General features: G+C 28.8%; 6 protein-coding genes and 4 non-coding genes across 10 annotated transcripts; 4 read left to right on the plus strand and 6 right to left on the minus strand.

Annotated features, from left to right (window-relative positions):
• Positions 1-263: 263 nt before the first annotated feature.
• Chro.rrn008 lies at positions 264-383 on the minus strand. The gene has a single exon. It is a non-coding gene; the product is annotated as a 5S ribosomal RNA (ribosomal RNA).
• Positions 384-1,178: 795 nt separating this feature from the next.
• Chro.rrn009 lies at positions 1,179-1,301 on the minus strand. Its single transcript has one exon. It is a non-coding gene; the product is annotated as a 5S ribosomal RNA (ribosomal RNA).
• Positions 1,302-1,849: 548 nt separating this feature from the next.
• On the minus strand, positions 1,850-1,972 carry Chro.rrn010. Its single transcript has one exon. It is a non-coding gene; the product is annotated as a 5S ribosomal RNA (ribosomal RNA).
• Positions 1,973-2,753: 781 nt separating this feature from the next.
• Positions 2,754-2,966, plus strand: Chro.70555 (hypothetical protein). The annotated part of the gene is made up of 1 exon (XM_661652.1): positions 2,754-2,966. The coding sequence occupies one exon, from the start codon at positions 2,754-2,756 to the stop codon at positions 2,964-2,966; it is 213 nt and encodes a 70-aa protein (XP_666744.1).
• Positions 2,967-3,298: 332 nt separating this feature from the next.
• Chro.70554 (CG4733-PA) lies at positions 3,299-4,702 on the minus strand. Its single annotated transcript, XM_661653.1, has 1 exon — positions 3,299-4,702. The coding sequence occupies one exon, from the start codon at positions 4,700-4,702 to the stop codon at positions 3,299-3,301; it is 1,404 nt and encodes a 467-aa protein (XP_666745.1).
• A 1,305-nt stretch (positions 4,703-6,007) lies between these two features.
• Chro.70553 (protein potential transcriptional repressor Not4hp) lies at positions 6,008-8,065 on the plus strand. Its single annotated transcript, XM_661654.1, has 1 exon — positions 6,008-8,065. The coding sequence occupies one exon, from the start codon at positions 6,008-6,010 to the stop codon at positions 8,063-8,065; it is 2,058 nt and encodes a 685-aa protein (XP_666746.1).
• A 482-nt stretch (positions 8,066-8,547) lies between these two features.
• Positions 8,548-8,621, plus strand: trnM. Its single transcript has one exon. It is a non-coding gene; the product is annotated as a tRNA-Met (tRNA).
• A 666-nt stretch (positions 8,622-9,287) lies between these two features.
• Positions 9,288-10,379, plus strand: Chro.70552 (hypothetical protein). Its single annotated transcript, XM_661655.1, has 1 exon — positions 9,288-10,379. One exon carries the CDS (start codon positions 9,288-9,290, stop codon positions 10,377-10,379), a length of 1,092 nt encoding a protein of 363 aa, XP_666747.1.
• A 236-nt stretch (positions 10,380-10,615) lies between these two features.
• On the minus strand, positions 10,616-11,947 carry Chro.70551 (COG0014: gamma-glutamyl phosphate reductase). Its single annotated transcript, XM_661656.1, has 1 exon — positions 10,616-11,947. One exon carries the CDS (start codon positions 11,945-11,947, stop codon positions 10,616-10,618), a length of 1,332 nt encoding a protein of 443 aa, XP_666748.1.
• Positions 11,948-12,501: 554 nt separating this feature from the next.
• Positions 12,502-13,038, minus strand: Chro.70549 (hypothetical protein). The annotated part of the gene is made up of 1 exon (XM_661657.1): positions 12,502-13,038. One exon carries the CDS (start codon positions 13,036-13,038, stop codon positions 12,502-12,504), a length of 537 nt encoding a protein of 178 aa, XP_666749.1.
• Positions 13,039-13,193: the final 155 nt, after the last annotated feature.

Here is a 13,193-nt window from a genome sequence, read left to right on the forward strand (position 1 = left end):
ATGAACAAGTTAAGAATAAAGTTAGGAATAGAAATATATAGAAAATGGAAATTAGATAGATGAAAGGGGGTGGGGGAAAGAAATCAAATAAATAGATAAATATATAGAAAAAATAGTAATAAGAATAACATTCAGTATATCTACAAGGTTAGGTATTTGCCAAAGTTTGTCTTTCCAAGCTTTCTAGGAAAAATAGAGATTATATTTGAGGGTTTTTATCATCCAGGATAAATTAATGTATCAAATAAAGAATTAAAAAGGGTGGCGATCGACATTCTGGTCTTCCCAGGTGGTCCCCCACCCTAGTACTAACCGAACCTTACACCGCTTGACTTCGGAGTTCTGATGGGATCCGGTATATTCGATGTAGTATGGCCGATTGCTGTCGGTGACGCTAAATTATGTTACCATATCAATGTTTTTATTCTTTTGTATTATATTGTTGAAAGAAGTAGTTGGCTATTGTATAAACAAACTATTTATTGGTAACTATTAGTAATAACGAAACACTATATAAAAATAATAATAATTAAAAGATAATAGTATTAAAATAATTAAAAATTTTAAGCTTGTATTGTGTATCTACTAACAATTTTACTATTTACAGACAATTATGTTATTTGATCACTTTTATTTTAATAAATAAATATTTAATGCACACAAATGGCGCGCATTTGACTTTTTATAATACATTTGAATTAAAATATAGATAAGTTTTAAAAAAAATTATTAGGTTAAAAATAATAACTTTTTTTTTTAAATATAGAGATTTTTGTTTTATAGATTGAGAAAACTTACAAACAAATTATATTCTTTAGAGTTTTATAGAGTAAAACCAATCTGGTAGCACTTTCCATGGCGAAAAAAAATTATTTTTTTATAATAATATAACTCGCAAATATACATGTATGTAAATTTTAAATACTGCTAAAATTCAAATTTCTTTCAACCCCCCCCCCCTTTCCTTCTCATATTTGGGAAAATATTATTATTGTATAATTAGAAGAAATTGAAGGGCTTCCCGCCTACTAATTTATTAAAAAATAATATATTTAAAAAGTATTCATCATTACTAAATAAAAATTACTATTATCAATTAAGAATTGTATCTTATTTTTGTCAAATAAAAAAAATTGTTATTCAATATTACTATTATTCAAAAGAAAAAAATTTAAAAAGGAGGCGATCGACATTCTGGTCTTCCCAGGTGGTCCCCCACCCTAGTACTAACCGAACCTTACATCGCTTGACTTCGGAGTTCTGATGGGATCCGGTATATTCGATGTAGTATGGCCGATTGCTGATGGTAACTGCAAATTACATTACTATATTAATTTTTTTATTTTTTTCTATTAATTAAATATATCAAAAACATTAATATTAGGGATCCTATATATTATTAGTTGTTAAAAAAAAAATTAGGGTAGAGAAAGATTGAAGTATGTTTAAATAACTTTTAAATCAATTTGCTGTTATTTTCAATTATTTAAACCTATTTATTTAAAAAGTAAAAGTTGATTTTAGTACGCTTTTTCCTTATATATAAATAATCTTACATGCAAAATTGGTTTCTAGTTTAAAATACTCCCAATGCAAACTTCCCGCCTTTTAAAAATTATTAAAATATTTTTTTCAAGAATTAATTGTAAATAAAAATGGTTAACGGTTTTATTTGGCCCGCCAATTTATATATTTAAAATGGAATTTAATACTAATAAACTAAACAAAAATAAAACGTTGAAATTGTGAATATAATTTATTGAAATAATTCATTTTGCCAATCAAACAATAAGTTCTTTTAATTAAGATTAAAGATTAGTTGTTAACAAAATTAATAAAAAATCTAAAAGGAGGCGATCGACATTCTGGTCTTCCCAGGTGGTCCCCCACCCTAGTACTAACCGAACCTTACACCGCTTGACTTCGGAGTTCTGATGGGATCCGGTATATTCGATGTAGTATGGCCGATTGCTAGTGGCAACTACAAATTACATTATCATATTAATATTATAATTTTTTTTTCATTGAAATTATGAACATTAAAAAAAACAAATAAATACAATAATATTTAATTTCTCCAAACTATATCATTAATGATATAGTTTCTATGAATTAGGTATAAACCAAATGGATTTATTGTATAAACTACAAAATACATTAATAGATTTATATAATTTTAATGCCAGAATTCAGAATTTACATGTAAGTAAATTTAATTAGAATACTAAATTTTTAAATAATATTCGAAAGAAAATTTTAAATTTTAAAAATAAATACAAGAAAATGCAACTTAAGTCAAATTTTCATATAATATTCAATTGTTTATTCCAATATTTTCAAGTTTTTAATTGCTTTTTCCTTATTTTTCTTTTTTTTTTTACACAAATTACGTAATTTGGTTATTAAAACAAATGGCTCGGATTTCCCGCCATAACTTTTATCAATAAATATTCAACTATTTTTGTTTATATATATAATACATATATATACATAAAATATATATATATATATATATATATATATATATAATTTACAAATATAAATTTAAATATTAAAATACGAAAATAAAATAATTTAAACCAAATAAATACTTTAACTTTTTTCTTCTGTTATAATATATAGTGTCTTTAAGAAAAATATAAAGCCAGTGTTGAAAAGAAATATTCAAGTGGTTTTTGGCTAGAAATTCTTTATTCAAGCATACATAGATAAGAATATATACAAGATAAATATTACAACTTTGTAACAAAATAATGTCAGGAAAAATTAGACAAGGATTTGAGTGGTCATTAGTACTAATTCTCTTATTAGCTGTTTTTATTTCATATGACCAATACTTTTTTGCAGCTTCAGTAGGATTGGGTGTTGCAGTTTTTGTATTGATAACAGATTACTTATTTTTAGATTCAAATCAATTTATATTTGATCCATTTTACAATAATTGGATACAAAGAGTAAATAACTAATAGTAATAATGGGAAAAATAAATGAAGAGGCAAAGGAGGGGAGGAGTAAAAAAAAAAGGTTATAAGTCTTTATAGTAAGAATTTTACTCATTTTTCGAAAGAAATAATACAATACAATTATATATACATTATCACTTTTATAATAGTAGGTGTTTAAAGCAATCTAAAAGTAATAATTCTTTTTTTTTTCCTGTTATTAGTTTTCCTTACGATATTACGTGTTATTTTACATGCATGCATGTAGAGCCTGCAAATGCTAAATCTGATTATTAAAAAAATTACCAGTATTACTAATATTTATTGCAGTTTTCTTTATTTTTCCTCCATTCTTGTTATTCTATATTTTGATCGTTTCTTGAGTCTTGGATAATCTGATATTGATATTGGCAATGTAACTCCCATGGAGAAGGAGATTTATAACCTAATTTAGGAAGAATCACTGCTTGTATTGAATTTAATTCTGCATCCATAAACATTGAAGTTAGACACTTTTTTGTATTAACTAAAACATTGAAAAAATGGCCAGCAATTAATTTATTTCTAAGAAAATCATCCAATCTGTATCTTCCTTGTATTCCTGGCATAAGTAAATCATTCATCATGCAAGAAATATTATCCAATTCTGGAATAAAATAATTTAAATCGTTACATCTGCTCTTCTGTTCTCTAAAAAAATAGTCAATCTCACTAAAACTTATCCATCCGTCACAATCAAAGTCAATAATCTCAAACCAATACCTAATACTTCTTTCTGTCGTCTTATCTTCATCACTAATGTAAAAATAAATAAAATCATGATAGCTCATCCTTCTATTTCTGTTTAATTCATCCTCAAATAACTCTTTTTTCTCACATATATTACATTCCCATATTCTCGTCAAGGCATTCATAGTTAATGATCCAGAATCATGCTTCTTAAAATCATCCAATGTTAAATAACGATCTTCATCACTATCTAACTCAACAAAACGGCTATACAAAACATAAAAGTGTTGGTAATTAAAGTAATTTATTAAATCATCAAATGATTCATTACCTTTCATATTTATTAATATATCTACCAAATCAGTATTTTTAAAATCTTTAAATCTTAATTTTCGTATTTCTAATATATCCAATTCATAATATATTCTGGAGATTATTGTCTCAATATACAGTTCTTTAAATATTTCATCTTTTACTAAGAACTTTAATGCTTTGTGTCTATTTACTATTTCATTCAATATAGGCTTAAATCCAAAAGGATATATATAATCCTTTGATCTTGATAACTTTGATAACAATTTAAAGTAATTTAATCCACCATCATTTTGAACCATATTTATTTTCTTACAAAACAGATCCTTTACTTTATTATACTCTATTTGAATAGAACATTTGTTATTCAAATCATTTTTTGAAACTAATTCTTCAAAGTCTTTTTCATTGTTCATGATCTTATATAAAGTTCCAGAACAAAGTTTATTCATTCCTAATAATCCTTCTACTATCAATATTTCCCATTCATCATAGCTAATACAATTATTCTCTTTCCCTTGAAATATCTCCTTCAGCTTCTCCAGAATATCTTCATTTTCGGGTTGTTTTAAAACAATTGATGATTCTCTTTTCATATCATTTGTTAATTTTATATTATAATTTCCCAATTTTGAATTTTCATCATTCATTGTAATATTAATTTTACCTGATAAAAATTCAAAAAACAAACATTGGACATCTTTTTCAAGCAGTATCATTATTGTTGAGGACTATCATTCACAGTTGATTTATTCTAATTATACTACTTTGCATTATTATTCTATTATTTGATAAAACTTGATCTTTATGACCTTATTCTGGTATTTTTAGTATAACCACTTAACTTCACGTCAAAAGAATTCTCAACTAATTTTATCCTATTTATATTTAAAAATAGTTAAACAACTTGGGTTTTTTTTGTGAAAATCTGTCTAGTTTAACCAGTTTCTATTATGGTATTTCTCATCTACCTCCTAACTTACTCGATCTAAACATATTTCCTGGAAAAAAAACCCAACCTTAATTTACCATATAAACCTTTTCCTTCTTATACTTCTCACCTTTCTAAATTCATTACTAATATAAATGTGCGTTCCCGCCTAAACATTTGTAATACATGCAGGAATTTTAAATATTAATTTAATATTTCAACACAAAAATTAAATACTTTTAAAAATAGCTTTAGGCTGTATGGTGTGTGAACAAGAAGAATATGCCTATAATATATATATATATATATATATATATATATATAAGATCTGGCTAGTTTTCAGCAATATTCAAGGTTAAGTCTGCTAGAAACTAATTGGCTGTGCCCACAATGAAAGCATAGCGATAGTAGCATAATAAAGAAAATTCTAGAGCTGATAATATAAGAAATTTCAATGACAGACTTAGTTATAACAGGCCATTGCCATAATGGTTTGGCGGTAAATCCTGGCAAACTAACCAAAGCTGGATTAAAAAAAAATTAAACTGCATGCAGAGTTTACAAATAATGTGCATGTACATAAATATAAGGATATAATGGAACTACTTTAATTTGAAGCTATAATAAGATCAAAATATAATATCATTAGAAAATCTTTCTCAAGTGCGGAGTTTCATTTGAAACAAAGTTTGCTCTACCTTCTGTTTCTCCTCCACTCTTGCTTATCCACCTCCTAATTCCTCTATACTTCTCCTTCGAAATCATCCCCTCCCATCTCCCATTTTTTATTCGCTCATACTTCTTCTTAAATACCACCTTAAATTTTGTTTCCTCTAGTATTTCCATTTCTCGCTAATTTTTTTTTTTGCAATGCGGCGCCATTCTTGTGGCGCCAGACCGAAATTAATTAAATTAATACAGAAAAGGAAATAATAAGGCAAAGTGTAAGAAATAAAGTGAAATCAGAGAAATAATAATTGGAAAGGAAGAAAAAAAATAATAAATTTGCTCTGATGTAAAGAATTTGAGGAAACATTTTATTTTCTTGGATTTGAAAAACAGTATTTTGAAAGCAAGTTTTTAGTAGTTAAAGATGAGTAATATTGGAAGGCAGAGCCCGTCAGCCTCGAATTTCAGAGAAAAAGGAGGGACTTCAGTAGTTTCGAGTAGGAATTCGAATAAAAGTCAAACAGTGAGTAGTAATACTCCTGGACCTGCTCTTACAAAAGTTGATTATACATGTCCATTGTGTATGGAAGAGATGGACGAAACAGATAAGAAGTTTTACCCTTGTAAATGCCGCTATCAAATATGCTTATGGTGTTTCTACCATGTCAGAGATCAATTGGACAATAAATGCCCAGCATGTAGACAACAATACGAAAATAGTCTTACAAATAGACCCTGTGATCGTGAAATTGAACCAATAAGTAAAGATGAAGGCTTTAATTGGTGTGGAAATACTGTTTCTAGAATTACAAACAATGAATCAAATAAGTTACAGAACGATAATCATGACACTATTGATCATCTTGGTAAATCGGATGATATTTCTAATTTGGAAGACATGAGAATTATTCAGAGAAATTTAGTATATGTTGTAGGTCTAAGTTATTCTATTGCTAAGAGAGAGATACTATCTTGTGAGAACTCTTTTGGTAAGTATGGTAAGATATTAAATATGAGGATTTTACCTAATAATAACGATACATGCAGTGCATTTATTACATATTATGATGAATTGTCAGCTACTAAAGCTATTAAAAATATTAATGGAAAAAAGATGTTTGGACAAAATATTATTAGATGCTCTTTTGGAACAAACAAATACTGTAATAGCTTTATCAGAAATTCTGTATGTAATAATCCAAACTGTGCTTATGTTCATGAAATTGTTGATCCTAATGATTGTATTAGTAAATCTGAACTTATTAACTTTCACTCATCTAATAAATTTGCCTTAAAGCCTTTAAGAGAACTTAAACAAAATGCCAAGAACGGACATGAAATATATAACAAGGATAGAAGGGCAATTAAAAGCAAAGGCAGAAGACCATATTCCAATACTAACAACCAAAATTATAACTCTACAGATAAGAACGAAGACGAAATCAGGGAATTAAATGAGCAAGAAGTCAATAATAAGCAAAATGATAGTCAAGAGCCCATTGAAGCATTATCCAATGATCAAAATACATCCACCAGTCAAGAAACTCTTGAAGAATGTAAAATTTCTCAAAATAACCATGAAACTCAATCAATCCATGAACAAGAACAAGTTCATTCAGTTAATGAAGAACCAACTTATGAATATAAAAGGGAAAATATAATAGGAGAGGATAACCGAATAGATAACAGGAAAATTAAGGGAATAGAAGAGGATGAGAAAATTCAAACCAACTCTAACACTAAAGGCGGAATTCAAATTGACACTAATATTGAAAGCTTTAGTTCTATCAACTTTGGAAGTAACAATCTCCAAAAGGCGGGAAATGGCTGCCCAATTGGAATGCATGAAAATCTTCAAAACATTACCCAAACTATTCCAAACAGTATTTACTACTACCCAACCCCTAATATTAACCAAGAAAAAGAGGAAAAACCTATGAACTTGGAATTCCATAGAAACAATAATTCGCATATGCATGAAATACATATGCAAAAGTTCCCACATCCTTCTATTATTTCAAACCACCAACTTGATAGTTATATTCAGTTCAATCAGGCACAAATTCAAAACCAATTATATGCAATAAATGGCGCCATTCCCCAAAAGCTTGTAGAATACAATGATAATATTAACCCAGAAAATGACTTATTTGAGCTTGAAATTAAAAATAATATTGAAAAAATGATTGAGGAGACTTGTGAAGGCCCTATTCATATGCAAGATAGACAAAATCCTCTTATAAGTTTAAACTCACTGGAGAATGGCCAGCACTTTCACTCTTTCTTCTCTAATCAATTGGGCCAAAATTGTGCATCCAATAATAGAAAAACTTTCTCGGATGTTCAAGCTGGAATTATTCAAGGCATCCAGAATAGAGATATTACAGAACAAATCAACGTGGGTAACTCTTCTCTTGAAAGTGGCATCAATATTCTTCGTGCTATGATGCCTCATGCAAATATTACAATTCAGGGTCAATAGTGTCTACTAAGTCAGCCTTGCATTGATTTATTATTTTTTTTTACATGTTGCCGCCATTATTACTAATATAATTTAAAAACAATTATTACTTCAACTAATACTTTTATATCTATAAGCACACTATTGATTAATATTCGTGATAAATCCAGAACTTATTTATCGCAGATTACTATCTTTTTTCACTTCTTTAATATGCAACCTTAGTAAGCAGATGTATGGCATTTTTGCTTCGTCTCATTCTCACTATATCTCACCATTTCTCAAGAATTATCAATTACATTTAGCGTTTAATATACTGTAAATTATATTTAATATATATTACTTTGGGGTATTTTTTTTGTTTTTCTGCTTTGCAGGACCTCATATATAAAAATGCACGAGCGCATTTTTGCACAGATTAGTATATTCCCGCCTGCTCTGTGCCCGCCCGAAACATTTATTAGTTTAAATAACTGTTTTTGGGGTAACCACTCAGTAGCGCAAGCGGAATAGCTCAGAGGTTCAGAGCGTCAGGCTCATAACCTGAAGGTCCGACGATCGAAACGTCGTTCCGCTTAATTTTTTTTCCTCAATCAATTTTTTTTCCCCCCATTATAAAATTGATTGTTAGGTAGGTAACTTTAGCAATAAAATATCAATATTATTACTATTATTCATTAAAAAGAAATTTTTTTTATTGAATCAAATTAGAATCATTAGTAATTTAATTAACTATTATATTAGAGAGAAAACACAATTTTACACGGCAAATAATTCAATTTGGAGTGTATAAGAATATCTAAAAGCTTTGATATTTCGAATCCTAAACTGGTGAAAATAGAAAGCTCTGACTACAGAATAGAGAGCTAAAGATGGATGATAAAGACAGAAAGTTCTAGATGAATAACAAATCTGTGTGAATATAATAATAACAAAGAATAAAATATACATAAATCGTTACTATTACGGTTTAGAGTCAAACTCTTTAACTGTTTAAATATTATATATATGTAGAAGATATATATTTATATATTTATACATATATATATATATATGTGTGTAGTAGATATATATATGTAAATATATATATATATATATTATATATATATATATATTTACATATATATATATTTAACATTGTATTATAATACTCAAAAGCAATCCCAGTAAGAAAACCAGAGAAAAGGTGAGAAGAAATCAAAGATTATAACATAAGGTTCATCAAGGACAATTTTATTGGAATATGAAGTCCCTCTTTGAAAAATATAGTTTAGATATTATTGGTGTAGGAGTTTTAAATCAAGTTCCAAACGACAGTCACTATGGGCTCGATATAGGAGGAACTTTAATTAAGTTGGTTTATACATTAAGCTTGGAGAATGATGAGCTTTTTGAATATGAACTTGAAAATATGAGAAAGAACTTCTACGATATTGAGGCACTGAGAAGTAATAGGAAGTATGTGATATTTTGTCTGATAGCTCCAGTGAACAAAGAAATAGAATTACAGATTGGAGACATTTTTGGATTCCTTAAGGAAAGAGGACTATACAAACCCAATAGTGTTCCAATGACTGGCGGAGGATCAGTAAAGTTCAAAACTATACTTGAGTCAAAATACAAAATTAAAGTTGTCCGATTTGACGAAATGAAAAGCATTGTAAATGGATGTTTTGAGCTCTTTGGTAACTTGTCGACAGGCAACCTTCAACAGCCGCATTTTTATAGTATATTAAAAGGAGAAACATTTCTTGTTAGAATGGACTCTCACACCAGAATATTTCCAAGTTTAGTAATTTCAGTTGGATCAGGTGTCTCAATAATCAGAGTTGAGAACCAAAATCAATTCGAAAGAGTTTCTGGGACTAGGTTTGGTGGAGGTACTGTATTTGGGATTTCAAAATTACTGGGAGTTGAGAATTACGGTGACTTATTAAAGCTATATTCAAGCTATGAACGGAAGAACGGACAAAATTTGGGTGAATCAACACATTTGAGTGGTTGCTTCTTTAAAGAGTTTGTCAAGGAGTCCTCTATTACCTCTTCATCTTTGCCTCAATATCTCGGAGAAGCTGAGCAAAAGGAGAAATTTGTCCACAATATTGTAAATATGATGTATAGTGATTTGTCATACCTTATATGTTTGATATCATCAAACTATAAATATGAAAACATAGTTTTTTGTGGAAATTACGTCTCTAATCACCACAAGATCATAATCAAGTCCATTAAAAAATACTCCTACATGCTGAATGATAAAGTTAATGTCTTTTTCCATTATTTGGATGGATTTTTTGGAGCAATTGGGGCCTACTTAAGCCACAAATGTAATTGAAATTCACTATTAACATGATCCTTAACCAAGGCTAGCCAGAATCCCTGAATTTGGATAATTACGAAATACAAAGCTGCCTTTATATGACTTTTTTAGTCATTCATATCCTTTTCTAGCCCATTTTTGGAGCACCATTTTCTACTTTAAAATCTCAATTTCTTAATTTATATTACTGCATATAAACTAATTCAATCTCATTCGTTTTTATGTTCATTCTTTTATTCATCTATTCTTGACTAAACAATATCTCTCTTTGTGAAAGTAAACTTGCCGTTTCTGAACTGAGTTATTGTCTGTCCTTGACCTCTTAACGTGTATTTGTATGTCAACAAACCTTCCAGACCTACTGGGCCACGAGCATGAATCCTTGTTGTACTAATTCCAATTTCAGCACCAAACCCAAACCTATATCCATCTGAAAACCTTGAAGAGCAATTGTGAAATACGCATGCAGAGTCAACTCTATTCATGAATGATGCTGCTAATTTTTCATCTTGAGTCAAAATTACATCTGTATGGTGAGAACCATATTGGTTAATATGTGCAATAGCCTCATCCATACTTGAAACTGACTTTACACACATTTCATTTGAACTAAACTCATGATGGTACAAATCCTCAATCAACTCGCAAACATCATTCTCACCTTCCAAGTATTTTAAACACTCCTTGTCAGAATAAAACTTTATGTGCTTTCCTTGTTCCTTCAATCTCAACAATAATGCTGGTAAAAACTCGGATAACTTATCTTTATGAATTAACAAAGTCTCCAGTGAATTGCATGCAGCTGGATAATCCAATTTCCCATCTATTACAATTTCAACTCCCTCTGATATGTTTGCATCCACATGCACATATAACATGCACACACCATCTGCATGACCCAATACCGGTATACACGTATTTTTTTTTATCATGTGGACAAGTTCGCCAGACCCTCTAGGTATGACAAGGTCGATAAATTGGTTAAAGGAAAGAAGTTTATTTACATCTTCATGAGAAAAAACCATTTGTACTATTTCTCTATTTATATTAATATAGTTTTTTTTTACTTGATTAATTGCATTTTCTATGCAATTCAAAATTGCTTTGTTAGTATTTATTGCTTCTTTTCCACCTTTTAATATGACTGCATTCCCACTTTTTATAGTTAGCGAACTAATTTGGATAGCTACTTCTGGTCTTGCTTCAAAAATAACTAAAATTACTCCTATTGGACAAGTTCTTCTATATAGTTTTAGTCCATTACTTGTGATTTCCCTAGATAATGTATACTTTCCTAAAGGGTCTTCCAAATTCATTACATCCCTAACAGAGCTTATGCATGCCTTAAGCTTCGATTCATCCAATAATAATCTCATTTTCATTGGCTCAGAAATGTTATTCTTATTAGAATTATCCATATCTTTCATATTTGCTTCTAGAATCTCATTTCTATTCAGATATATTTCTTCTGCAAAGTGTTCTAGAATTGCATTCCTCTCCTCAACTGTACTGGAAGATAATTGTATTCCTGATTCTCTTGATCTCCTTGCAATCTCCCCAATATCCAAAATTTCTTCTGACATCTTTAAAACTACTGTCAACTATTCTTATATTTATGTTATATAACTCAATTAAAACTCTAATCAACCCTATAATAATTCAAATATAACTATATTATGTTTATCAGTTAATTCTTTAACTATAGGAATTAAAATAATACACCCAAATATTCGCACTTAGGGTATTTATCAGCTAAATATGGCCATAAAACAATAAACCTTGAAAAAAAAATTTTTTTTAGTATTTTTATAATTCAAATAAAGTGGAAAATAATTTTATTCATAAATTAGTCAAATTAGCTTCAATTTAAAACTTTTTAATCATCATTTTTTAACTTACTTGTCTACAAATGGCAATAATAGTTTACCCGTTAACGAGAGAGTCTTTGTACGGCAAAAGCTTTCAATAAATACAATCTTTGAGCTTTTTATAAGTAGAAACTATAATTTTAAAGGGATAACAAAAGTATTCAAAATATGTTTAATATATTTAATAATTTTAGTCGAGGGGAAATTGTTTAATGTAATTTCAAGGTAATTAATTCAAATGTGTACACTTTCTACCTATTTACATGCATTTAACCCCTCTCAATAGAATTACTTACCTCCAATATCAAAGACCCAAAGCATATAGGAATGCATGTACCAGGGCCATTTACCATAATTAAATCATACCTATCTTGAAATAATATCCTCATTGAATCCATAAAAGATGCCAGTGTCGTGAATACTGATGAAAAATAGCTCTGTCCAACTTCTCTACTTCTTTTTATGCTGTAAAACTCCACATAGTTCCTTACATTGTCTTTGTCCACCTTCAAATTCTCAGAAAATTCATTTATTGCCTTCCCCAAACTAAACTTATCAGTGTTTGCCACTACGCAGCTTAAGGAAACTTTATTTCTCAAATCCATATCCTTTAATAACATTAATAGTTCTGCTGTATGACCTCCTGAACCCAAAACTACTAATATCTTAACTTTCTCGCCACAATTCGATTTTCTTTCTAGCTTTTCATTGCTCCCAACATTAAAAGAAAATCTTCCTCTGACCCAAAAATAAAATCTGAGCACAAACAAAAATAGAAATATTGATATTCCGATACTTCCATACATTTTCCTTGTGAATTTTATTTTACACACATCATAATGTAATTGATACCAGTATTTATTTACTTTATTAAATTAATTTGGCTTCCCGCCAAAACCCAATTCAATAATATACCATTGTTAAATTCTGGAAGAAAACTCGGTCAGAATCGACATTTTTC

Source organism: Cryptosporidium hominis, assembly GCF_000006425.1.
Source record: "Cryptosporidium hominis TU502 chromosome 7 CHRO017113, whole genome shotgun sequence".
Lineage (NCBI taxonomy): Eukaryota > Apicomplexa > Conoidasida > Eucoccidiorida > Cryptosporidiidae > Cryptosporidium > Cryptosporidium hominis.